This window comes from Natrix helvetica (genome assembly GCF_964273705.1).
Source record: "Natrix helvetica genome assembly, chromosome: 10".
Taxonomy (NCBI): domain Eukaryota; kingdom Metazoa; phylum Chordata; class Lepidosauria; order Squamata; family Natricidae; genus Natrix; species Natrix helvetica.
Genome location: NC_138561.1, coordinates 7,210,733 through 7,237,498, shown reverse-complemented (window position 1 = coordinate 7,237,498; position 26,766 = coordinate 7,210,733). Strand labels below are relative to the sequence as shown.

The 26,766-nt window shown below is 43.8% G+C and overlaps 1 protein-coding gene across 2 annotated transcripts in view; it reads right to left on the bottom strand.

Annotated features, from left to right (window-relative positions):
• ESRP2 (epithelial splicing regulatory protein 2) overlaps positions 1-26,766 on the bottom strand; it is a 66,900-nt gene that overhangs the window by 27,785 nt on the left and 12,349 nt on the right. For both annotated transcript variants that reach the window (XM_081963338.1, XM_081963339.1), the window contains exons 4-9: positions 10,069-10,182; positions 7,368-7,482; positions 5,616-5,714; positions 5,447-5,501; positions 3,307-3,417; positions 1,137-1,269 (exon numbers count right to left, since the gene is read on the bottom strand). In XM_081963338.1, the coding sequence (XP_081819464.1) occupies positions 1,137-1,269; positions 3,307-3,417; positions 5,447-5,501; positions 5,616-5,714; positions 7,368-7,482; positions 10,069-10,182 (627 nt within the window). The remainder of the gene's footprint in view (positions 1-1,136; positions 1,270-3,306; positions 3,418-5,446; positions 5,502-5,615; positions 5,715-7,367; positions 7,483-10,068; positions 10,183-26,766) is intronic.

Below are 26,766 nucleotides of genomic sequence, written 5' to 3'. Positions count from 1 at the left end.
AATCAGTGCTCCCTAAGGAAAATGGAATATCAGGAGATCTCAAGAACATTTATTCTGTAGATTTGGAAGTACTCATATAAAAGTACATTTAATTCATCTTTAAAACACTCATACAACACTACAAGAGGAATCTAACACTACACTTCTACCAAGCTTCCAAGTGTAGTTTAAGCGATCACCATAAAGCCCTGTATGGCCAAGGGCCAAATTATTTGTAGGATCACTCTGAATGTTTCTCCTTAATCCACCAGAACTGATATGATGATCAAGCTCCATGGCCCTTCAATGCAATCTTATTGGCACTAGAGATCTGTATACAAAGGGAAGGTAGCTTGGAGATATGGATGGCCCTCATCCAATTGGTCATGATTGGTTGTTCCCTCATGTTTTGGGGCTGGGATGATAGGGGAGTTGCTGTTAGTTGCTTTGTCTTTTCCTTTGGGATTATTATTGGTCATAAAATGGAATGATCTATGTGGCTTCCTGGCACATGATACATTGGTATTTTTAAAAAATTGTAATCTCAGCCTTGATTCGTTGTCAACTATTCAGGAAGATGGTAGTGAGATAGGCAGCCGTGTAAATTATTTAAGTAGATAGGAAACAAGTAAATGACTGTTACACAAGCCACGGTGGCACAGTGGTTAGAGTGCAGTACTGCAGGCTACTTCTGCCTGCAGTTTGGCAGTTCGAATCTCACCAGGCTCAAAGTTGACTCAGCCTTCCATCCTTCTGAGATGGGTTAAATGAGGACCCAAATTGTTGGGGGCAAGAGGCTGACTCTGACCACTTAGAGAGGGCTGTAAAGCACCGTGAAGTGGTATATAAGTCTAAGTCAGTGGTTCTCAACCTTCCCAATGCTGTGACCCTTTAATACAGTACCTCATGTTGTGGTGACCCCCAACCATAAAATTGGTGTCTCAGTTCCTAAGACCATCGAAAATATGTGTTTTCCGATGGTCTTAGGTGACCCCTGTGAAAGGGTCGTTCGACCCCAAAAGGGGTCCCAACCCACAGGTTGAGAACCACTGGTGTAAGTGCTATTGCTAATGCTACATCCCCTTTGCATACGTCCAGTACATCACATCGAGTTCTTTAGTTATAATTAATCAATTATAGCTAGCTAAGTAAGTTACCTCAATGTATCGGCTTCCCATGTGATGCTTGTGCCTCTCCAGAGCCAAGTCTCTGTGTTCGGAGCTGACAAAACGCACCAACGCCTCCCCATTTCGCCTTCCTTGAGCATTGAGACACAAGGCCACACCACCTCTAAAAGAAAGGGGAAATTCAGAAAACCCACAGAGAAAATGAACCATATCCAGCTTTCTTCCAAAGCGATGTCATTTTTTAAAGATCTGGCTAAGCTTTTTGATGCAACTGAGCTTTGGATGGCAAGATTTCAATCCTGCTCTAAAGCCACCCACAATCACGGTGCAATCAAAATCATAAAATTGCATCGCTTATAAATCAATGGGACGCACTCTCAAATCACTAGGAAGAGCTGCCAGGTTGCAAATTAAAATGACTTGTGTGTCCAATCACACTTGGCCAATAAAGAATTCTATTCGATTCTTTGTGTTGGCTGAATTAGAATGAACCAGAACAACTTCAAATGTGGTAAAAAGCTTTTGAACTCTTGAATGTGGGGGGATGACAAAGAAAGTACAAAACTTAAGTCAGATTGTTAAACCACAAGAACTTTTATCAGCATCTTGAAATCAGTCCCCAAGGCAGAATTTATGGGCTGAATGCAGTCGGTTAGTATCTGATTATATCTAATCTAGAAGTTCCTTCCAGATTCTGAAGAAACAATGGCCGTTGCCCCCCCTTTCTTGACTCCACAGAAAAGCTGAACATAATAACATTCTACTCTTCTCATTGATGGTTCTTGATAAAGACATCACCCAACAAGTTTTCATGTTTTTTGAAGAGTTTGTGGTCCACACTAACTTTTCTGGGTGCCCAACTTTTAAGTATAAAAATTTTACCCTGAATCCTTTAAAGGTAATGCAAAGGTTCCCCTCGCACACATGTGCTAGTCGTTCCCGAATCTAGGGGGCGGTGCTCATCTCCATTTCAAAGCCGAAGAGCCAGCACTGTCCGAAGATGTCTCCGTGATCATGTGGCAGGCATGACTCAATGCCGAAGGTGCACGGAACATTGTTCCCTTCCCACCAAAGGTGTTTCCTATTTTTTTCTACTTGCATTTTTACATGCTTTCGAACTGCTAGGTTGGCAGAAGCTGGGACAAGTAACGGGAGCTCACTCCGTTACGTGGCTCTAGGGATTCGAACCATCGAACTGCCGACCTTTCTGATCGACAAGCTCAGCATCTTAGCCACTGAGCCACCTTGACAGGGACTGTAAAGAATCCTTTACAGCTAAGATTACCAAGACAGGAGACACAAGCATTTGCAGCAACAGAAAAGTAAAATGGATATGTAGCTGGAAACAGACAGCATTAACCCATCCTTCTTCCTTGTCCCAAAGTGGGGTTTTTTCCCACTCCAAAAGGCAATTGGACTTTTTTTGGATGTTTTCTTTGAAAACCTTTGCTCCTCATCCAAGAAGCTTCTTCAGTTCTTGGATGAGAAGTGAAATGTTTTCAATGAAAAAAAAATCAAGAAATCGTAGTTGCCTTTTTGAAAAAATAACACCTTTGGGACAACCATGACTTGGACAGAGGAATTATTGAGTCTGTCATCTGCACCTCCATAACTGTCTGGCTTGGCTCTGCAACCCAACAAGACAGACACAGACTTCAGAGGATAATTAGAACTGCAGACAAAACAATGGCTGCCACCCTGCCTTCCATTGAGGACCTGTATACTACACGAGTCAAAAAGAGGGCTGTGAAAATATCTACAGACCCCTCGCATCCTGGACATAAATTGTTTCAACTTCTACCCTCAAAATGATGCAATAGGGCACTGCACACCAGAACAACTAGACACAAAAACAGTTTTTCCCCAAACACAATCACTCTGCTAAACGAATAATACCCATCACACTGTCAAATAGTTTACTAAGACTGTATTACTATTCTTCTCCTCTCCTTCCTATTACCTATCTCTTCCCACTTATGACTTGTATCTTTCAATTTATATTGTTTTATTTGTTTCCTAGTACGATTTGATAGCATATTAGTAACCTTGACTCTCACTGTTGTATCTTTTATTCTTGATGTATTTTATTCTCCTTATGTACACTGAGAGCTTATGCACCAAAGACAAATCCCTGGTGTGTCCAATCACACTTGGCTCATAAAGAATTCTATTCTATTGGATGATTGAGAAACTTTCTTACTTGGCAATATTAAGGCCTTTGAAAAAGCGAGCTATGTCTTGGTCCGAAGACTGCCAAGGGAGACCTCGGGCCCGTATGACCGTTTCGTTGTCCACTGCTTCTGATTTACTACTACAAAAAGAAAGAGAAGACAATACAAACCAGCAATTAATCTGACACAATTCTGGATTACCATACTACAAGCGATCCTCAACTTACATCCACCATTGGGATCAAGATTTCCATCGCTAAGCAAGGCGGAGGTGAAATGAGTCATATCCAGTTTTATGACCTTTTATTTTTTGGTCACAGCTGTTAAGCAAATTATAGCAGTTGTGAAGTGAGTCACATGGTTGTTAAGTAAATCCAGCTTCCCTCATTGACTTTGCTTGTCAGAAGCCAGCTGGGAGAGGGGGCAGCTCAGCTTTGCTGGCTGAGGAACTCTGGGAGTTGAAGTCCACAAATCATAAAGTTGCTAAGGTTGGAGACCCCTGAGCTGGGAAGGTCACAAAGAGTGATCACTTAACTCCAGGTGGCTTTGCGAGTTGTAAATGTGAGGACCAGTTGTAAATCACTGTTTCCAGTGCCCTTGTCACTTTCAACTGGATTTACTATTGTAAATACATGCTAATTGCCAAGCCCCTGAGTTCTGACCACATGACTGTAAGATGCTGCAACAATTGTACATGCAAGGATTGGTCATAGGTTACTTTTTCAGTGCCCTCGTAATTTTGAACGGTCACTGAATGTAGGATTGTACTCGTGCCAGCAAAATGCAGGATTGTACTTCACCCACATTGGTGTCTTGTGTCTAAGGATATTTACCATGTAGTTTGGCTGTATTACGATTATCCTTCTCATCTTTTCTACTACCTTTCATTATTGGTATCTTATGATTATATTATTTTGTTGTTTGTATGCCCAATGAAAGCCTATGCACCAGAGACAAATTCCTTGTGTGTCCAATCTCACTTGGCCAATAAAGAATTCTATTCTATTCTATTCCTATTCTATTCTCTTCTATTTTATTCTTGTCTGGAATGGTAGAGGGTCTCCTGCTTGAGCAGAAGGCCGGACTAGAAGACCTCCAATGTCCCTTCCAGCTCTTTTCTCTTCTTCCTATTCCATTCTATTTTCTATTCCATTCTATTTTCTATTCCATTCCATTCCATCTCATCCCATCCCAATTCCATATACTTTTCATGAAAATTCTACTATTCCAAGCTAAATAAATAAACATATAAAAATAACATTTAAAAAATAACTAAATGAGAAAATATGAACTCTCGTACGTGCCTAGCCTATATACGCTGCAATAATATTCACAGGCCATAGCATGAACCAATCCAAAATCGCTGGACAAAACGTTTAGCCCAATGTAGTTGTAATGACACTGGAAGACTTAAGTCCAAGTAAGTGTCACAGCAGCCAGGTAGAGCAAGCCAGAATATCAACTCCACAGGAAGACCAAAATGCCACTGTATTGAGCTAAGATTCTTGCACATTTCTCTCAAAGTCACCCTTCTTATTGTCTCTAAAAATGGTATGTTTCTCATGTTTGGCATTTAGGAAGCCCTCGGGGGGAAAAAATTAAATATAAAGATAGCAAAAATGGTGACTTCGGATTTTCTACAAAGCTTGAGATAACTGGGGATGTTTCCTTACTATCCTTCTTTTTCTCCCAGAAATAAAGGTAAAGGTAAAGATTCTCCTTGGGCATATGTGCTAGTCGTTTCCAACTCTAGGGGGCGGTGCTCATCTCCGTTTCAAAGCCGAAGAGCCAGCGCTGTCCGAAGACGTCTCCATGGTCATGTGGCCGGCATGACTCAACGCCGAAGGTGCACGGAACGCTGTTCCCTTCCCACCAAAGGTGGTTCCTGTTTTTTCTACTTGCATTTTTTACATGCTTTCGAACTGCTAGGTTGGCAGAAGCTGAGACAAGTAACGGGAGCTCACTTTGTTACACGGCGCTAGGGTTTCGAACCGCCAAACTGCCGACCTTTCTGATCGACAAGCTCAGCGTCTTAGCCACTGAGCCACCGCGTTCCAGGAATAAAAGTCTGTAAATAAATAAATAAGGCTCCAGGGACTCCGCAATCATCTCTGCCCCCCATCCAGCTTCCATTTGGTGCCATCCTATGAAGAAGAAAAAAACATTTACCAGGGTCCCGTTTCATACTTGTACTTCACCGTTTCTGGGGTGGTAAACCTGTGACCTGAAACAGACCAAAATGAAGAAGTCAAGAGCCTGGAAATGCACCAAGGAGAGAAAAGATGCTTCAGATGGAGAAGAAAAACAGGCCCAGAATGAGAATCAGAATTTCACTTACTGCATGTATCCGGAAGCATGCTGAAAACAATGGCTACCATGGCTTTCACCTGCCATACTCCAAAGTCCTCCTCGCTTTCATCTATCCCATAGCCAATATCTGGATGATTTGAGTTTAAGAAACGACCGTGAAAGGATTTTTCCAGCCACAGAGATGCTTATGGATCACGGACAGTCCTTGGGAACCATCAGGGGTGAAATCAACTTACCTTCGCTACCGGATCACAAATGTGAGCACAGGCACCACCTCTCTGCATGCGCCTCTCAAAACGAGACATGATGACATCCGGGAGGGTGGGCGGAGCCTCCCGCCACTGCTGCTACCAGTTCACCCAAAACGGATAGAATCGGCTGAATTGCACCACTGGGCCCCATTAATACCACTGTTCCATGAGCTACAATGGCTGCTGGCTTGCAACTCAAGATGTTGGTAATCACCTTTAATTTTTCCCCCCTGAATGCCATCACTCTGCTAAACAACTAATTCCCACAACACTGCCAAATTATCTACTAAGACTGTATTACTGTTATTCTTCTCTTCCTTCCTAGTACCTATCTCTTTCTTAGTACCTCTCTCCTCCCACTTATGACTATAACCATGTTGCTTGTATCTTTCAATTTATATTGTTTTGTTTCCTAGTATAATTTGATTGCTTATTAGTAACCTAAGACTATCATTAAGTATTATATCTTATGATTCTTGATGAATATATTCTATTTTATTTTTCTTTATGTACACTGAGAGCATCTGCACCAAAGATAAATTCCCTGTGTGTCCAATCACACTTGGCCAATAAAGAATTCCAATTCCAATTCCAATTCCGTGCTGTTCTGTTCTGTTCTATTCTATTCTATTCCATTCCATCCCCATCCCCATATTCTATTCCATTCCATTCCATTCCTCTATTCTATTATATTCTATTATATTCTATTCTATTCCAATCCATTCCATTCTATTCCATTCCCATTTTCTATTCTATTTTATTCCATTCCATTCCATCCCCATCCCCATATTCTATTCCATTCCATTCCTCTTCACGGTATGGTTCCAGGCTACTTGAGGGACCATTTCATCCCACTAGGATTGGCCTGTTTCAGTTGTACCAACATAGGAGGCATGCTGTGGGCCCTATCGGCGAAGAAATTCTAGCTGGCATGGTCCAGGAATAGGGCGTTCTCTGCCATTGCACCTGTTGTTTGGAACGTCTTGTCCCCGGGAGTGAAGTCCACTCCCACCCTCCTGACCTTCCATAAGAGTCTAAAGGCCTAGGGTCTATCAGATGGCCTTGGACTCCAAAGGAGACGGTTCATGATGGAGGTGGCTTATAGATGAATATCAGATCACCACCTCCTCCCTGCTCATCCTATTCCCTCCCTCTCCTTCTTTTTGCTTTTGTATTTTATAATTTTAATTTATATGGTTTTATTTTTTAATTTTGTAAGCCGTCCAGAGTAACCTTGTGCTAAGGTGGGCAGCCAATAAATTTGATAAATAAAATAAATAGGGATACTTTTCATTTTGACCATGGATCAGGGGTGGTATTGACTTACTTTCCCTACCTGTTCGCAAATGTGTGTACGCGCAATAAACTGGAGTATATTGGATATTATAAAATTGCAACTCTCAATATGAGCCCAACCAACCTAGCCAAGGATGAAGGCTATTGAAGATTGTCAGTTGGCATTTTCTGAAAGGTCAGATATCCCACTTTGCTTATGATATAAAACTTTAGCAAAACTTTGCAAAAGATACATTCTGCCATAGATTGTATAGTTTGATCCTTCACGGGGGCTGAGCTGGGATAGCAGTCATGGAATTCTTTCCGTAGATCATAAAACGAATAAAAGCAATCAGACAGCAGAAGATTCTGTAATGGGAGTAACATAAAAAGGAGATAATGAATATTTAGAGCCAGTTGGGTCTAATAGTTAAGGCACCAGATTAAAAAGCTGGAGACCATGAGTCCCTCTTTGGGACTAGAAAACTGGATGGGTACCTTGTTGTTTGTTTCTGTCCCTAAACCCTTCCAATATGTTCAGATCAGCCCCTTTCAAGCTCAAAGTATTTCACATTCAAAATATTACATGCAATCTTGTGCCCAGGCACACAATTTCAGATAGGAGATGCAGAGGAAAGAAAAGGATGATTGAATAACCAGAGGAGTGATAGATAATGATTGTTTCATTCAAAGGTGCTTGGGATTAATTTCACATCAGGTTGATCAATTAAGTTTCCCTACAAATTTAGATTAGAGATGCCTTTCATGTGATAATAAAGGGGTAAATGGAAGTAAAAAAATAATAACTATGTATTCAAATTTCTGTTTGTGTAAGGCTTTCTAGGTGCTTAGCTCATCTTTCTATTATCAACCTGATCTGCCCATTAGTATTTTAGGAACTGCAATTCTTCAAATTACCAGAAATGGAAATGGAAGTGTTGATGAAGCTAATTTAAAACTACAACTCCCGGGGAGTTCCCAGATGGGAGAAGGGGACAAGGGGACTTTAGGGAAGATTGAGACCAGTTAAATTAGACGAAATACAGAACCCTAATTCAGTCAAAATCACATACCCCTGATTCCATTAGATGCAGATTCCATTAGATGCAGGATCCTTCTAGTGTTTAGAATGTGTTTGAAGACAATAACAAAGAGTCGTCAACTCAACAACTCTTTTCACCTGCAAATTTAGAAAGCTTACCCAAGAGTTATGCTAATCCTATTGCCTTAAAGTCAGTACAGTGACAGTCTGTAAAAGCACCCTCCTTATTTATACATACTACCAATATGTCTCTGCTTTTTGTCATTTTTGAAAAGTTTACCAAAAGTCAAATGCTACTCATGCCTATTAGGACATCCTGGGGCTGTGAACCACACAGGAAAGTTGAGGGGGGGGGAAAGCAAGTTATCTCCAGAAGAAGGAAATAATAAACCTCAGAACTGTTGTTTCCTTGATTTATGATCTGCATAAGTCACAAGGAGTTCTTCAGTTTGACCTGAAGATGACATGACCTTGTCCTAGATTAGAAAAGAGTTATGGGTGGGGTTTTTTTTTTATAGTATGTTATTTGTATGATCTAAAGAACTTAAGAGTTCTTGAACTCTAAAGAACTTAAGAGTTCTTGCATTCTAATTGGGAAAAGGTAGAGCAGCGTTTTTTCAACCTGGGCAGTTTGAAGATGTGGAGATTTCAGCTCTCAGGAATTCTAGGAGCTGAAATCCACACATCTTCGAACTGCTAAGGTTGAGAAACACTGATGTAGATATTTTTTTTTTAAAAAGGTTGAGCTTGATTGTTGATTTCACAAAGATGCTTTTAAAATAAAACTTGAAGGAAGAAGAGGTGCTGTCATCAGAAGCCCATAATTTTCAAGTTATTATGACCATAGTTTCACTGCATTGTAGTGTTCTGATCCAGCCTTAGCTGAAACAAGAAACAGAGTCCTTCCCATGAAAAACCCATCTTTAGTTACCTCTTGTGAATTAATGGCATTCACCCAACAAAAAGTCCAAGCAAGAGTCCTGCAAGGAGTTAAATGCAGCAATAGACTTGGCTGTGAGCGCCCAGCCGAAAGGCTGCCCATTACATTCTGGCAAGCAGTCCTTGATGCACGAAACACAATGAGCAAAGTCTTCAGAAATATGAACTGTTGTCTCCTACGATAACCACTCCGCTTTCCTTCTATTTATTCTCCAGCCAGGGAGGGGCCATTCAGAGTCCACATGTGCTTTGCTTCCCAAATTGACTCCTTGTCCTCCGTTGTTCTCCTCTCCTAGCTACTCTGCACATTTGTGCAACTAGAACAGGCCCCAGCTGTTCTTCCTCCTCACTCATATCACCCTTCAAAGGCAGCTGCCTCTCCAGTGGCTGGGAAATGTCGGATGGCCCTGGCCTTATCTCTGCTTCTGATGCAGAGCATCCATCGGAGCCTCCCCCAAACTCCATCACTGGTCCAAGTTCCTCCCCAACCTCCTCATCATCTGAGTCTGCTGACAGCTCAGCTGGCAGCTGGTGGGTCACAACATGTAGTTTCAGATTTGAAGGATCCCCAGCAGAAAATAAATTGAGCCCTGAAGTAACATCCAACATATCAGTGGTGGGTTGCAGACGGTATGGGCGTACCGGAGCCTGCCCGGAGCACCGGGTACCATTCTGGTATGGTGCTCCGGAGGGTCCACCCACCTGCCTGAACTCCTTAACTGTCCTTTAAAGCCTTCTGTGCTTCTGCGCACGTGCATGGCACATACATCGCCTGCGCGATGCTCCGACAAGCAGCTGGAGCATCGCAGAGGCTTGTGGAAGCGTTGCTGGCAGTTACAACACATGGGCATATCGCACGTGTCCATGTGGGCGACGCGGGACCCGTTCCAACCATACCGGTTGGAATGGGATCCGGAACCCACCACTGCAACATATTGTCCTGAGTCATAGCCAGGATCCCATTAGTAGCTTACCTTTTTGGATGCTTCTGGATGGAGAACTTGTCGAATAAGGGGTTGGCCATCGGTGCAGAAAGTATATGAGCTCCTTCCTAGAACTTTCAGGTCATTGGAAACCAGTTGGCTGAACTGAAAAAGGAGGGGAAAAATAATCACACTTACAAGCCTCTGACCTAGGTTCCCATTTCACAAATTAATAGGTTTGGAAATACAGGTAGTCCTCGACTTACAACAGTTCATTTATAGTGACCATTTGAAGTTATGACAGAACTGAAAAAAGTGACTTCTAGCCATTTTTCTTGAAGTCAACTGCAGCCAAGAAATTAAAAGACTCCTGCTCCTGGGGAGGAAAGCTCTGACAAATCTAGAAGGAAGCATACTGAAAAGCAGAGACATCACCCTGCCAATAAAAGTGTGTATAGTCAAGGCTGTGGTTTTCCCAGTTGCAATGCATGGCTGTGAAAGTAGGACCATAAGGAAGGCTGAGCGCCAAAGAATGGAGGCTTTTGAACTCTGGTGCTGGAGAAGACTCCTGCGAGCCTTTTGGACTGCAAGACGATCAAACCTGTCAGTCCTAGAGGAGGTCAACCCTGACTGCTCTTTAGAAGGCCAGATCCTGAAGAAGAAACTCAAAGACTTTGGCCACCTAAGGAGAAGGAAGGACTCCCTGGAGAAGAGCCTCATGCTGGGAAAGATTGAGGGCAAAGGAAGAAGAAGGGGACGACAGAGAATGAGGGGGCTGGATGGAGTCACCGAAAGCAGCCAGCGTGAGCTTAAATTGGACTTTGGAGGATGGTAGAGGACAGAAAGGCCTGGAGGAACGTTGTCCATGGGGTCGCAATGGGTCAGACACAACTTTTCAACTAACAACAACATAGAGTGGAGATGGTAGTATTTGGATAGAATCAAGAAAACCAACCTGTCCCAATATTTTCTTTCTTTTTTTAGCATTTCAGATGCTATGAGCAGTTTAATTACTGCCTTGTCACCCTTACAGGTTTGACTTTAGAAATGGTCAGCAGCCCTGCACTGTTGGAAAAGAAAAGCCCAAATGTTTCACACGCGGAAGCAAATCCGCTTGAGACGTGTCTACCACTTTTAAAGGGCGCCTAGGATGCCTGCCTGCCTCGTGGCAGAAGCATCGAAATTCAGCAACCCTCCACCCGAGGAACCGCCTGGATGCCAATATTGACACAACCCTAATTTGAGCTCTTGCATTTCCTTGGAATTTATTTTGTGGGTGTTATTTGAGCACGGGCACAGAACGGAAAGCGATAAGGAGGGGGAAGGGATTCGCTGTATCTGAAACGCCATGGTCATGCCACACAACTGAATTTGGGAGTGAGATCTCTGTTTTTTTTTCCAAAGAAATATTCATAACTAGAATTAAGGTGGGGGGTTTTTTCCCCTCCCAAGGAGATTGTTGTTGTTAGTTGCGAAGTCACGTCATGTTGTAGAATCCCGGGCTCACATGTTCCCCTTTTGCGACCTCCTGACAAATGAATTCCATGGGGAAGCCTGGTTCACTTAACAACTGCTTTACCAACTGAGCAACTGCAGCGGTTCACCTAACAACGGCGGCAAGGAAGGTCATAAAGCGGGGCACTCCCCGAACAAACCGCGCGCTTAGCCACAGAAATCTTGGGGCTCGCTTGTGGACATAAGTTGAGGACGTTAAAACATTCCCCAGCCTGCTTGCTTCAGCTGAGGTGCGACTAGCGCGAACCAAACATCACCCGCAACATTCCTTACATTTGTCAAGCAGCAGCCCTGTTTTTTTTATAAAAAAAGGTTTAACCTACATGAAATGCTTGAGCCCAGAGGAGAAAACCTAATGGAACAACAGCTGCCTCGGAAACCAGTTAAACAGGATTCTGGCCATTTAGTGGGAGCGAAGAGAAGCTGCGTGGCGCGTTCAGCCAGTCAGAGCCTGGCATCAAGCCAACACCTGCCTTCCCCCCCACCCCACCCCACCTTTTCGGCAAAGCGACTCCTTGTGTTACACTCCTTATGCTACTACAGCACGTATTTTATGCCACTCAGCTGCAAAAGGTTTGTGAGCCTCGCCTTGTTTTAAACAGTGGTTTCTGCTGCTCGCTGTATGTTGTTGCTGTATAATCAACTGGCTGTAAAAAGTTTACATGGACACCAAAATCTGGTTTTGAAGCAGTGGTGGGTTCCGACCGGTTCAGACTTTACTTTATTTTATTTCGTATTTCTAGACCGCCCCCTCTCCCAAAAGGGACTCGGACAAACCGGTAGTGGTTTGGCGGCCTGGGTCGCTGGAACCGGCAGTAACCCAGGCCTGCCACGCCCCTGAACCAGTTCTCCGGGCAGTGCCTACAGTGCCACCATTTTGTTTTTTGCTTCTGCGCAAGTGCAGAACAATATTTATTGTATTGCGCATGCATGCGCAATGCACATCAAGCACCCATGCGTGCGGTGCACCCACAAATGAACCGGCAGTACTGACTGCCCCTGTTTTGAAGGCTATTTGTTGTCTGAGCAAAGGTAGGCCTTGTCGACAGAAGACACAGAAGGTGTGGGGACAGATTTAATACCAGATGTAAAATTATCCTACATGCATGAACCGCCTCTGTTTTGGGAGATGAAAATGGGACCCTGAAAAGCACTGCCAAAGACGGGGGGTGGGGGGAAGAGTTATTTTATTGTCACTCAACTCAATTCTAAAAAGCGAAATTAAGGCGGTAGAAGACTAACGTAGAAGCACCAGGGTTCAATAATTTCACAACGGAACAATGGTATTGTTCTTCATTTGTTTTTAAGGTCTTATCTATTGCTTAACTGTGCACAAATGAAGATTAGTCCCTGGGCCAACCAACAAAAGAAGAAAAGAGAGAACAGGGATTTTCATGTCAGGCTAAAAGCTACACCCAATGTTTGGTTTAAGTAATCAGTATTGTGCAGAGGGAGTTTGCACCTACATGTAAATATGGAAAGAGGTAGACAAAAGTCAGGGCCATAGATGTGAAGGAGGGAAGGGAATAGTGACAACCTCATTCAAGCTTGACTTTGAGAGATCGATTCCAAGCAATCACCATATCTTGACACGTTTGTAGAAATGATCTACCACTTTCTTTTCAAGATGGGGATATTGCTTTGACTTTCTAGCTAACCACACTTGTATTTCCAAAGCAGATTTCTGCATTGAAACAGAATAGAGCTGGAAGTGACCTTGGAGGTCTTCTAGTCCAGCCCCCTGGTCAAGCAGGAGATCCTATATCATTTCAGACAAGTGACTGTCCACTATCTTCTTAAAAACGTCCAGTGATGAAGCACCCACAACTTTTGAAGGCAATGAAGTCCTTCATTCAGTGCTAACCCTGAGTTGAGTACATTCCTGTGAATGAGTAGCAATGCATCCATTTAATTGGAACGTCACATATGTCATCTAGTCAAGTCACAGCACTATTTTGGTGCTGGATAAGGGTCAATGGAGTTCAATATTACTTAGTCTGCTTGTGACTATGTAGAAACTCTAGGCTGGTTCCTCTTTTGACTCCACCTCCAGGTTCTGCCACTCCTTCCCCTACAACAAATTTAGAACCTCAAACTGAGCCCTTCTTGGATTTCAAAATAGGAATGGGAGGAACTGGACAATTACAAATAAGAGGTAGCTCATCCCTCGAGACTAGTACAGCAGATGCCTACTCATCAAACCCTCTGCAGAATTAAGTAGCTACTATTATATAGAACAAAGAGTGCAGATCTTCATTCAATTTACATTCATATCGACACACACCTACAAATGAAAAATATAAATATAGCTTGTTTAGGCGGCTCTGCCAAGCACTATTGTTTCAACAGTACTCTGTTCCTGTCACCCATCATCCACGCATTTGGGCTGTTTCTGATTTGGGAGAGTGGCTTGTTTATAATTTATATAAAATTCCCTTAATCTGATACTGTACCCTTCAGATACGTTTCAACATCAAAACTTATTGATGTCTGAAATCTCTCCAAACACATCTAGAGAGTGACAAGTTATGGAAGGCAGACTGATTCACTTATCTGAGCTTGGTGGTTTAACCTCATTAGTGTTAGAAAGAAACCCTGCCATCCTGGGCCCAATGTTTGGGAAGCCAGGCTCTGCCTGTCACAAGCCAGGACAAAGGGTGAGTGATAGAGGAGTAACACCTCCTTAAAAATCCTTGGTCCAGCTGGCCCGGCTGGGAGCACCTCGTAAGGGCCCCTTTCCAGGGTTACAGGAGAAGACGGTCAATGATTTGGAAGGCGGAAGAGGGCTCTATGCCCCAACGGCAGATCAAGCGACAGAACCATCTTCTAGGAGAAGGGAAACTCTGGTTAGAAACCTCCACTGCCTTATGGCTATATCCACTACTGGAAAAGGCTTCAGGAGTCAACCTCCAGGCAAAATCCGGAGCCGGAGTCCCAGAAGCATTTCATGACTGTGTACAACCATGTTCTGGTAACTCCTGTGATGCATCGTATCGGCTCTGCCGTTCCTGGACTATTTCAGCGATGTGGAGAGAGAGGATCTGCTGCTTGGGTCACAGTCTATCCTCCATATTAATCTACCCAGGCCTCGTGCTCTGGAGAGGACACTCCAGCTTTGACCTCTTCCCAGAGCACGATACCATCGTCTTTTGAGACTGAAGGATGCCAATGCCATGTTAGAAAGAAGTAGGGTTGGGGTGGAGGAGTGGGGAAAAGAAGAGAGGAGGGGGAGGGAGAGGAAGGGGAGTGAGGAGGAGGAAAACCTGGGTCCTTGGTGCTCTCTGAGCTTGATGGTTTTCTTGCAGACACTTCATTACCCAAACTAGGTAACGTCATCAGTGCTAGAAAGGACTGGGGTTGGGGAGGAAGAGAGGGAGGGAGGGAGGAAGAGAGGAGGGGGAGGAAGAGGAGGAAGACAATTGTGGGGTCCTTGAAAAACAACACAGCACAGAAGGCACCAAGAACCCCTCTCATACAGCTTCATAGTGAGATGGGATATCACCTCCCCCAAAAATAATTCCCTGGAGGTTGCCAGAGGAGAAAATTCAAAAGCCTCCCAGAAGTCAGCAAAGGGCACTGCTGCCCTTTGTCCGTGAAGTCATCCCGAAGGGCTTTTGACTTGAGGCCGTCTTTCTTTCCATATTGTTAAGCTCTATTCAAGCAAGGAAAGAATCACCTAATCCTCATTCAGAGGCTAGTCCTGCTGTTGTCAACAGCAAGCGCTTTCTTGCCATGGTCTGCCTTATGCCTTCCCTCTGACAGGCTCAATGCAGCCCAAGCCTTGCAGTTAAGGGGTCCCACAGTTAAGATTAAAAGACCCCCCCTCCCCAACTGGCACAGCTGTCCTTTTCCTGCCACCAGCCTCTTTCGTACACCTGACAGGCTTCCTTGAGCATTGCCTGCCACTCATCACAGATACACAGAAGCAGCTTGGGGTGCTCCAGATTTTACCCACCTTACACCTCTGCTGATCCCCCCACCACCAGGGGCAATCCGAGGTGCTGGGTACGGGGCCAGGCCATTTGCAAGAGCACCTGATTTTAGATTTTTCTTTTAAATCCACTCTCTATTATTGTTATGGGACGCTCAGTGGATCAGTGGCTTAGATGTTCAGCTTGTCGATCAGAAAGGTGGGCTGTTTGGCAGTTCGAATCCCTAGCGCCACGTAACAGAGTGAGCTCCCGTCACTTGTCTCAGCTTCTGCCAACCTAGCAGTTCAAAAGCATGTAAAAATGCAAGCAGGAAAATAGAAACCACTTTTTGTGGGAAGGTAACAGCGTTCCAAGCGCCTTCGGCATTTATTTATGCCGGCCACATGACCACGGAGACGTCTTCAGACAGTGCTGGCTCTTTGGCTTTGAAACAGAGATGAGCACCGCCCCCTAGAGTTGGGAATGACTAGCACATATGTGCAAGGGGAACCTTTACCTTTACACCAAATTTGGGTAGTGTTTGCCATGGCCATCCTCCTCAACAGACTGGTCCTCCTGATATAAATCATATTCTGTATTTACTGAAAATCATTTTATAGCCTTCCTTAACTAGCAACTTCCATGGGTTGAATCACAAGATCCATTATTCCCCACATGTTGCTTTAGAAACATGGGAACTGCAATCCAATATGTCTCTGGAGATTCTCAGTCCTCCAGGTCACGGTTGTCCCAAAGATGCTTTTTTTCGAGGCAACTGGACTTTCTGTTTTTTTTCTCTGAAGACGTTTCACTTCTCATCCAAGAAGCTACCATGTTTCCCCGAAAATAAGACAGGACTTATTTCCGGGGAGATCTTATCATTTTTGAGGTGCAGGAAGCAGCAAGCGTAGTCACCTCATGGCTGCTGCTGTGTTGCAATGTTTTTGGGGAGCGCATATTTTCAGGGGAGGGCTTATTTTAGTGCATGCGCTCAAAAGCCCAATTGGGCTTTATTATCTGGGGAGGTCTTATTTTTGGGTAAAACAGGGTACTTTAGCTCTGATAGGATTTTTATTCTTCTATTCGCCACCATCCAATCAGAGCTGAAGAAGCTTCTTGGATGAAAAGCGAAACATCTTCAAAGAAAAACAAGAAAGTCCAGTTGCCTCTTGAAAAAAAACCCACCTTTGGTGCAATCCGGCGTGAAACTATAAAACGGCTAGACAGAAAGGCTGTTTTCTTGTATTTCACCATAAATCTCCACCAGGCAGAAATCTTCTAGGCACACTAAGCAAAACTCCCTTAAGAGTTCTATTTCTTTTTTCAGAATTAACAAAGGGGCAGGATTCACCGGCTTCATAATTATCCCATTCCCCAGTCAACTTTTCGAACGAGTGTCAAACATCTAATATAAAATATTGAAAGACCTTTCTGAAAATGTAGACACTTGGTTATATTTGAGCCATTGGTTGTTACGAGAGCACTGGGTGAAGGATCCTTTCATTTCCCCCCCCCCCAGTCTCGTCCCTTTGTCCATTTTTATCTTCTGTGGAGTTGGAGACAGGAGAAAAAGAAAATATCTTCTAAATCTATTTATCCTTTCCTTTGTGGAAAGGGAGATCTTCCCCGACTCGCTGCGCGAACCCAAGAGACAGCTTTGCAAAACATCATGGCCCCATAATAACCGGTTTGAAAGGGCTTTGCAGGACGTTACACAGAAACACATGCACACACAGGCACAAAGCCTTTGTTGTACACTTCCCTGTTTGCCCGTGGCCTGTCCCTCCCTCCACCTCCCTTCCCCTCCCCTCAAGGTCTTGCAGCAACGCGATCTTTAGCACAGGCTCTAGGTATTGATTGCAAAGCACCGTCCTCCTGCTGTATTTACCCAACACTCTCCCACTGTTTGTAGTGCAAAGCTGAGCCAGTAAGAAGGGAAGTAGTAGACCATGCATAGATACTCCTTCTTCACAAAACCATTAGGATCCCTGCCTTTAGGCACATATATTCCTAGTACTCTTTAAGGATCAAGCCAGTCAAAGAAATATGGATCAAGATCATAGAACCATAGAGCCATAGAACCATAATATCACAGAAGCATAGTATCAGTGTCATAGAATCATAGTATCATAGAAATGTAGAACCCTAGAACTCTACGACCCTACAACAATAGAACATAGAACTCTAGAATAGAGAATCCTAGAACCATGGACTCCTAGAACCCTACAACACATAATCCTAGAGCATAGAACTCTAGAGACAGAACCATAGAGTCATAGGGCTGGAAGGGACTTTGGAGGTGTTCTAATCCAACCTCCTACTCAAGGCAGGAGACCTTACACCATCCCAGTCAAATGCTTGTCCAGTTTATTCTATAACACCTCCTCGTACATTGAGGACTACCTGTACCCTAATCAAGAAATTACTGAGGAGGAAACCACACCCTCACCAACACTAGCAGGGCAAGCTGCTGTATATAACTAGGGATCAAACCCTACACATGTCACCCCTGATGATGTTACCTAGTTGGGTCATGAAACTCCTGCAAGCAAACCACCAAGTTCAGAGAGCAGCAAGGACTCTGCAATACTGTTCTTTCCTGTGTCGTTTGGCTAATAAAAATAGCCGTTGAACAACATGGTCAATGCAGCCCAAGACCACCAGTAGGTTGATGTGGATGATCAGGTTCAGTTAGTTGGTCTCTTCTATTCCTAATAAATGGGATACGGTGGCTCAGTGGCTAAGATGCTGAGCTTGTCATTTAGAAGGTCGGCAGTTTGGCAGTTGGAATCCCTAGCGCCGCGTAATGGAGTGAGCTCCCGTTACTTGTCTGAGCTTCTGCCAACCTAGCAGTTCGAAACCATGTAAAAATGCAAGTAGAAAAATAGGAAGCACATTTGCTGGGAAGGTAACAGCGTTCCGGGTGCCTTCGGAGTTTAGTCATGCCGGCCACATGACCACGGAGACATCTTGGGATAACGCTGGCTCTTTGGCTTTGAAACAGAGATGAGCACCGCCCCTTAGAGTCGGGAATGAGTAGCACATATATGTGAGGGGAACTTTTACCTTTATTCCTAATAATTCAAGGGATTTCACACCATGGACAGAAGAGCTGTCCTTGAAGAAATCACTCCAGGAAGAATAAGGATTCTAGGTAGGGGCTACAATAAATGAAATCATACATTTACATAATAATAATATGTATAATATTGATCCAGACTTAAAAGCACTTTCTCTCCATTTAAACAACTAATTCCCACAACACTGTCAAATTATCTACTAAGACTGTATTACTATTCTTCTTCTCATCCTTACTAGTTCCTAGCTCTTCCCACTTATGGCTATATCCATGTTGCTTGTATCTTTACAACTTATATTGTTTTTATTGTTCCCTAGTATGGTTTGATTGCTTATTAGTATCCTATGACTATCGCTGGTGGGTTGAGTTTTGGCATGTTGTTGATACCTGGATCATTGATTGAATGTTGTTTAAGGTAACACTCATTGACAGTCTCCTTTGTCTATTACTTATGTTTGCTGTCTCGACTCTGACACTGCCTGTTACACAAACCTAATTATACAATTGTGTGTGTAGGTGAGGGCGGGCTGAAGAGATTAGACTACAATTGTTCCTTCCAGCTCAGGGAGGGAAGGGGGAAGGGAAAGAAAAGGAAAGGCTGAGGGAAAGGAAAGGCTGAGGCAAAGGAAAGGAAAGGAAAGGCTGAGGGAAAGGAAAGGCTAAAGGCAAGGCTGAGGGCAAGGAAAGGAAAGGAAAGGCTTAGGGAAAGGAAAGGCTAAAGAAAAGGTTGAGGGGGGAAAAAGGAAAGGAAAGGTTGAGGGAAAGGAAAGGCTGAGGGAAAGGAAAGGCTAAAGGAAAGGCTGAGGGGAAGGAAGGAAAGGCTGAGGAAAAGAAAAGGCTAAAGGAAAGGCTGAGGGGAAGGAAAGGAAAGGCTGAGGAAAAGAAAAGGCTAAAGAAAAGGTTGAGGGAAAGGAAAGGAAAGATTGAGGGAAAGGAAAGGCTGAGGGAAAGGCAAGGCAAGGAAAGGCTGAGGGAAAGGAAAGGCTAAAGGAAAGGCTGAGGGGAAGGAAAGGAAAGGCTGAGGAAAAGAAAAGGCTAAAGAAAAGGTTGAGGGAAAGGAAAGGAAAGAATGAGGGAAAGGAAAGGCTGAGGGAAAGGAAAGGCAAGGAAAGGCTGAGGGAAAGGAAAGGCTAAAGGAAAGGCTGAGGGGAAGGAAAGGAAAGGCTGAGGAAAAGAAAAGCCTAAAGAAAAGGTTGAGGGAAAGGAAAGGAAAGAATGAGGGAAAGGAAAGGCCGAGGTTAAGGAAAGGCTAAAGGAAAGGCTGAGGGGAAGGAAAGGAAAGGCTGAGGGAAAGGAAAGCAGAAAGAGAAAAGGGAAAGGAAAGTTTCCAATATCTAATAATCAACTTTAGGGTTCCATCTGCCTGATCCAAGTAACCTACTTCCTACAAAAGAACTGGAGACACGGCATTTGCCCAAACCTAATCAGCTTTCCAAATCTAAAGAGAAGGAATCTAGCAGAGTCAGCATTCCTGCCTATTTTTTTCCCTTAATTTTTTTTTTTACCCGAGCCGAGACAAAAAGCAAAAAATGCCAGAAAACAATCGCTCTTGCATTCGCCTTGGCTTTTCCAAGAGTCGTGGCAAGCATCCCTTTTTTTGTCCCTCTTCCCAAAACGCCATCAAAATGGTTTTGAAAAGAGATTTGTGAGATGAAATGAAAACCAGGCAGAAGGGAAAACACACCCTTCGGTACAGGAGGAAGAAGAAACAGGTTGCAGAACAGGTTTGCCCTGAAACAAAATTGCAACCTGTTAATCAGCTTGTTGGAATCTCCGAAGGAAACCATACACTATTCTGTTTTAAAACTTTGCATCTCTACCCCCTGCCCATTTCCTGCAGATTGAGCTGCTAATAGGAAAGCCCTCAGCTCTCATGGTTAGTGGTTAGTTGTTAGGACAGGTGTGGAGGTGACCCTCTTCAAGTCAACTGAGAGCCGAATTGCACATTTCTTCAATCACAGAACCACATTCTTTCGACAACAGCAAACACATCTGGAATTCTCTGAGCATGTTCACAAAATGGCTGATGTGCTGGATAGGAATACTTGCCAAGAATTCACAAGGAGGCCAACTAGCAGGTTGCTCCCTCCTCCTTCTCCTCCTTCTTTCTCGCAAGGATATTTTCTACCAACTTCTCTGATTTCTGACCAGGTCGGCAGTCTTTTATTTTGGCTTCGGGAAATGAGAATATACGCAAAGCTTTGTTGAATGCATGAAATGAACATTAGGGTTGATAGTGGCTCTGTGCAGATTCAGACAGTGAGGAGGTTGGGGAGGAACATGGGCCAGTCCTGGAATCTGGGGAAGGCTCTTATGAGGGCTCTGTGTTGGAGGCAGAGAGGGGGCCAGAGCCGTATGCCAGTTGTCAGCTGCCTTCAGAGTCAGACATCAGTGAGGCAGAAGAACAGCTGGAGCCTGTTCCCAGTATGCACATGGAGAGAACTGCCAGATGAAGGGAAGAGCTAAAGAACAGGGGTCAACTTGGGAGTAAGGCCACAGGTGGATGATGAATGCCCCCACCCAGAGGGAATAAAAGAGGAGCGAAAGGGGAGTGGAGTTTGCAGTGGACAATTAGTTCACTTAATTGGTTCGTGACTCTCCGAGGCTCCTTGCCACATTTTGCAGATATCGGCCTGGCAGCTCTCCAAGCCAGATAAGGTCTGTGACACTAAATCCTCCCTTGAAAGACTTTGCTGGATGTGAATGAGCAGAATTAACAGTCAATGAATAAAAGGGTTTTTTGTCTGGACAAGGAGTTTGCTTCATGCTCTTGGGAAGCCTCGGTCAGAAGAAAGCATGACCATTTCCCTTTACTTATTATTGATTAAAGAGTCTTTTAAAAAAAACACCAGGTACTGCTTGAGCCTTGGAAAATGCTAAGAGGCAAATGCAACATAACCATCTGTTTCATAAATGAGATGATTATGGCGTTCATTCACAAACTGATGTCTCCTATAAGAACTTCCATGCAATTGAACTCAAATGCTTTCTTGCTACAAACCCCACTTTTTCATGAAGAACCACCTTGTCAGCCATTTCAGTAACTCAGCTGTTTCATTAGTGATGTTGTAAACATTTAGTGTACACCAAATTTTGAAGGAAAGACAACGAACACTGCAGGTTAAGTAAAGAGAAATCAAAATTAGATGATTTTGCTATGCATCCTTCTTTAGCATGGAAACATATCAAGACAACCTGTAAAACAAATACTTTTATATGTATTAGTGTGTGTCTGTGTGTGTGTGAGAGAGAGAGAGAGAGAGAGAGAGGGAGGGAGAGAGAGAGAGAAGGAGAGAGAGAGAAGGAGAAAGAGAGAGAAGGAGAGAGAACACACACACACACAATTTTCTACTGTCTGTGAGTCTTAAAGAATATTCAGGCATTTCTAATAGCCGAACCTAAAACTTTATTCCTTAGGCATAACAGCTCTGTAACATCTGAGTGAAGCTAGTCTGTCTTCCATTAATTTGTTTTTATTCTATCGATTACTTAAAATTACCTCCTTGGGTATAATGATAAAAATCGCTCCATTTTGTTTCACTTCAATTTTCCCAAATGCATTTTCCCCCTAAAGATAGAAACCTATAATTTCGGTGTTTTGTAAGCTGGGGATCAGTGATGACGAGTGTTGGGATTTCATCTTCCCTGAGGTTCTCAGGTAGGATCCAAGTTGCAACCAGACACCTGAGCCAAATCACTAAAACCTAACTTGGGTGCCTACAATCCTCTTTCATAGGACAGTGTATGTGTGACTATTTTTCCACTTCAACACTACCCATCATTTCCTGACATCTTGTGTCAGTTTAAGACAAGGTCCTAATTTTGCACCTACAGTAAGTTTATCTCTTCCTTCTCCAGCCTGGTCCCACCTCTAAAGGTAAAGGTAAATGTTACCCCACACATATGTGCTAGCCGTTCCCGACACTAGGGGGCGGTGCTCATCTCCGTTTCAAAGCCAAAGAGCCAGCGCTGTCCAAAGATGTCTCAGTGGTCATGTGGCCGGCATGAATCAATGCCAAAGCATTTAGGAGTGCTGTTATTTTCCCACCAAAGGTGGTTCCTATTTTTCTACTTGCATTTTTTCTACATGCTTTTGAACTGCTAGGTTGGCAGAAGCTGGAATAAGTAATGGGAGCTCACTCCATTACGCGGCACTAGGGATTCAAACTGCTGATCTTTCTGATCGACAAGCTCAGCGTCTTAGCCACTGAGCCACCATGTCCCTTGGCTCCACCTCTACAGGTGTTCTAATTCAATTCCTGTCATAATACAATAGCAGAGTTGGAAGGGACTTTGGAGGTCTTCTAGTCCAACCCCCTGCCTAGGCAGGAAACCCTATACCGTTTCAGACAAATGGCTATCCAACATCTTCTTAAAGACTTCCAGTGTTGGGGCATTCACAACTTCTGGAGGCAACTTCTGTTCCACTGATTAATTGTTCTAACTGTCAGGAAATTTCTCCTTAGTCCTAAATTGCTTCTCTCCTTGATTAGTTTCCATCCATTGCTTCTTGTCCTACCCTCATGTGCTTTGGAGAGTAACTTGACTCCCTCTTCTTTGTGGCAACCCCTGAGATATCGGAACACTGCTATCATGTCTCCCCTAGTCCTTCTTTCTATTAAACTACACATACCCAGTTCCTGCAACCGTTCCTCATATGTTTTAGTCTCCAGTCCCCTAATCCTCTTTGTTGCTCTTCTCTGCACTCTTTCTAGAGTCTCCACATCTTTTCTACATCGTGGTGATCAAAACTGAATGCAGTATTCCAAGTGTGGCCTTATCTTCACCACCATGGACTCCTGCTTTCTGTGTTGCTTTCTGTGTGAATTGAAATATGTCCTAGATAACCTGCGGCATTCCAGATGTTCCTGGATCTCAATCCTCAGCAGCTGTAGAAAAGTTCAGAAACATCTGGAGTCCCACGGTTTGTTTCCTTGCCCCATTTCCCCCTTCAGAGCTATGATTTGCTGCATGTGCCATGGTGACTATTAGATAAGTTGAAGCTGGAAAAAAAGGAGGGGTCAATGTGCTCAGAATGTCTTGCTATAATAAACACCACCTCTCACCACAGCTACGCACACCAAAGTCACAAAATATTGTGTGTGCTAGCAATAACACATATACCGCTTCACGGTGCTTTACAGCCTTCTCTAAGTGGTTTACAGAGTCAGCCTATTGACCCTCAAAATCTGGGTCCTCATTTTACCAACCTCGGAAGGATGGAAGGCTGAGTCAACCTTGAGCCATTCAGGATCGAACTGCTGGCAGTGAGCAGAGTTAGCCTGCAATACTGCATTCTAACCGCCGCATAAATACGAACCAGTTGCCAAGCCTCTGGATTTGGATCATATGATCACGTGGATGCTGCAAAGGTTGTAACTGTGAAAAATGGTCGTAAGTCACATTTTTCAGTGCTGTTGCAACTTTGAACGGTCACTTATTGAACAGATGTAAGTCGAGGACTACCTGTACTATTCCCTGTGCTCCTGAGGACCATCTTTCACTAATGCTATTGTCCCATGTGCAATGAAAACATCAGCCTGGAAAAAGCATGACTGTGTGAGCACTTTCGCCCAACCACTCGTGAGAGTTCAGCTGTCATCCTAGTGGAATAACATACAAGGGGAAATGGTTGGCGCTTGGTACTTTGTTTTGCATTCCTAAACTCAGGTGGCTTTTATAACTAACCCACAGGTACAGGCACATCTCTAGACAGGCAGTTTAAAAACCAGAAATGAGCAATGCATATATCGAGTCCAACTACAATGGTTTCAGAGAGCAAAATTCCAACATCTCCAGATGCCAAACGCTTCAGTGGGAGAAAGCCAGGATGCTTTTTAAAAAAGAGATTGGACAGCCATTTCTCTGAAATGGATTAGGGTCTCCTGCTTGAACAGGGGGTTGGACTAGAAGACCTCCAGGGTCCCGTCCAGTTCTATTCTATTCTATTTCTCTTCTCTTTTATTTTATTCTTGTCTGGAATGGTATAGGGTCTCCTGCTTGAGCAGGGGGCTGGACTAGAAGACCTCCAAGGTCCCTTCCAGTTCTATTCTATTCTATTTCTCTTCTCTTCTCTTTTATTTTATTCTTGTCTGGAATGGTATAGGGTCTCCTGCTTGAGCAGAGGGCTGGAGTAGAAGACCTCCAAGGTCCCTTCCAGTTCTATTCTATTCTATCCTATTCTATTTCTCTTCTCTTCTCTTTTATTTTATTCTTGTCTGGAATGGTATAGGGTCTCCTGCTTGAACAGGGGGTTGGACTAGAAGACCTCCAAGGTCCCTTCCAACACTGTTAATTCTCTTTCAGCCGGGAGCTGAAAGGACTGGCTGGCCCCACCCACCCCACTCCACCCCTCCCAGGAGTCTAAACATGGCCCATTTTGGATGCCAGGTAAGTCCAGAGGTTCCAGGAGTGTGAAAAACAGGCCTCCCTGAAGTTCCGGAAGTCTGGAAACAGGGCCGTTTCCAGTCTCCGGAGGGCCTCTGGAACACCTCCGGAACCTGGGGAGGATGAAAACATACGCCTCTCGGAAATTCCGGAAGTACGGAAATGAGCCTGTTTCCGGCCTCTGGAGAAGGCCATTTTCACCCTCCTGGAGGCTCAAGGAAAACCAACAGAGCCTGGGAAGGGTGAGAATCCCCCCCACCATGGTGCAGGAGGCCACGCCCATCATGGCCACACCCACCCAGCAACCGGGCAAAGAAGTGGCTGCTTAAAATTTTCAATCCCACCCCTGGATGTAACCCTACGTCTGGGGAGGGCACCAGGCTGAGGAAGGAGCAAAACAAAAAACAGAAACCACCCACTTGAGAAACAAGAAAGGCATTCAACTTCCTCAGTATCTTCTTACATCCCCTGTAGCATCCTGACTTCCTCAGAGGAGGCAAAAAAGAGAGGGATTGAACGGAAGAGGTGAGGCAGGTAGAGATAATGCCATGCAGAAGATAAATCTACAGAGCTCAATCAGTTCTGGGATTCCACATCACCGCCAAAGACCAGCCTCAATCCTTGACTCCTTAATTGGGGATTTACCTTCTTTATTTATTTACCTTATCCATTTAAAAACCACAATAACAAAACGGGAATGAAACCAAAAGAGAATGATGATAGAGCGACGGTCAAACAGAAAAATAGCCAAATGCATAGAACATCCTTTAAAAGATTTTTTTTGGAGGGGGGGGGGAATGCAACCAATAAAAAATCCAGTATGATACATCATTATAACAGTAAACAGTTCCAATGCTGTCTGTATTTATCTAATTCAAATTAGATACTATTGAAGAACTTCTATATTTCTAATATGCTTTTATAACTAACATTCTCTTACTCAGGTTACTGTGTTTATGAGTTCCAATGTTAACAGTTCGTTAAGTTTGTCCATAGGACGCGGAATCCGAGAGCTTGAAGAGACCTTGGAGGTCTTCTAGTCCAACCCCCTGCGCAAGGCAGGAGACCGTACGCCATTGCAATTAAATACATCCCATTAATGCACAGATTCACCTCTGCCTCTTTTCTCCACTACTTTGCACCTGAGATCCTCACCTCCACCTACTGAACAGTGTTTCTGCACTTAATACCTTTGTTAGCTGCGCTTGAAAAGCTAAGCATGGCTGGGTAACAATTGATATTTGGATAGAACTACAAAGAAATCCCATTTTATGTATGTATGCATGTATGTGCTTGTTTATTTACTTATTTACTTAATTTATTTCCTGCCCACCATGGTCACGCCCACCCAGCAACCTGGCAGAGAACCAATTGCTAACCTTTTTGAATCCCACTGCTGGACTAGAACTCACAGTCTCCTTGTTCCCAGGTTAGCATCTTCACCCCTAGGCCAAACAGGTTCATTTGTTTTTAAAAAGCAACAGCAAAACGACAGCAAACAACTCTTGGCAATAGATACACAAGCGTTTACTCTTGCCAAAAGAAACCCAACAATATAAGGCTGTGTCCAAATAGACAGCAGAAAGCAAACTAGATAAAAGAATTTTGTTTTTCCAGAAAAATCTTCTTCCCCAAAGAAGCATCTGTATGTTTGAACCTCTTTCATTCAGGATACTCCATGAAACAGAGAAATCCACACCTTATTTTGTGAGCATAAAGCAACCGTGTTTTATACGCTGAGACATCCTCTAACATGCATCCGTCCTCACATCAACTCCTATTTTGAAACAGGTTTCCCTGTTTCCAATTATCCATCAACAGACAAGAAAATCCTTAGAGGGGATTACGAGAACCAGG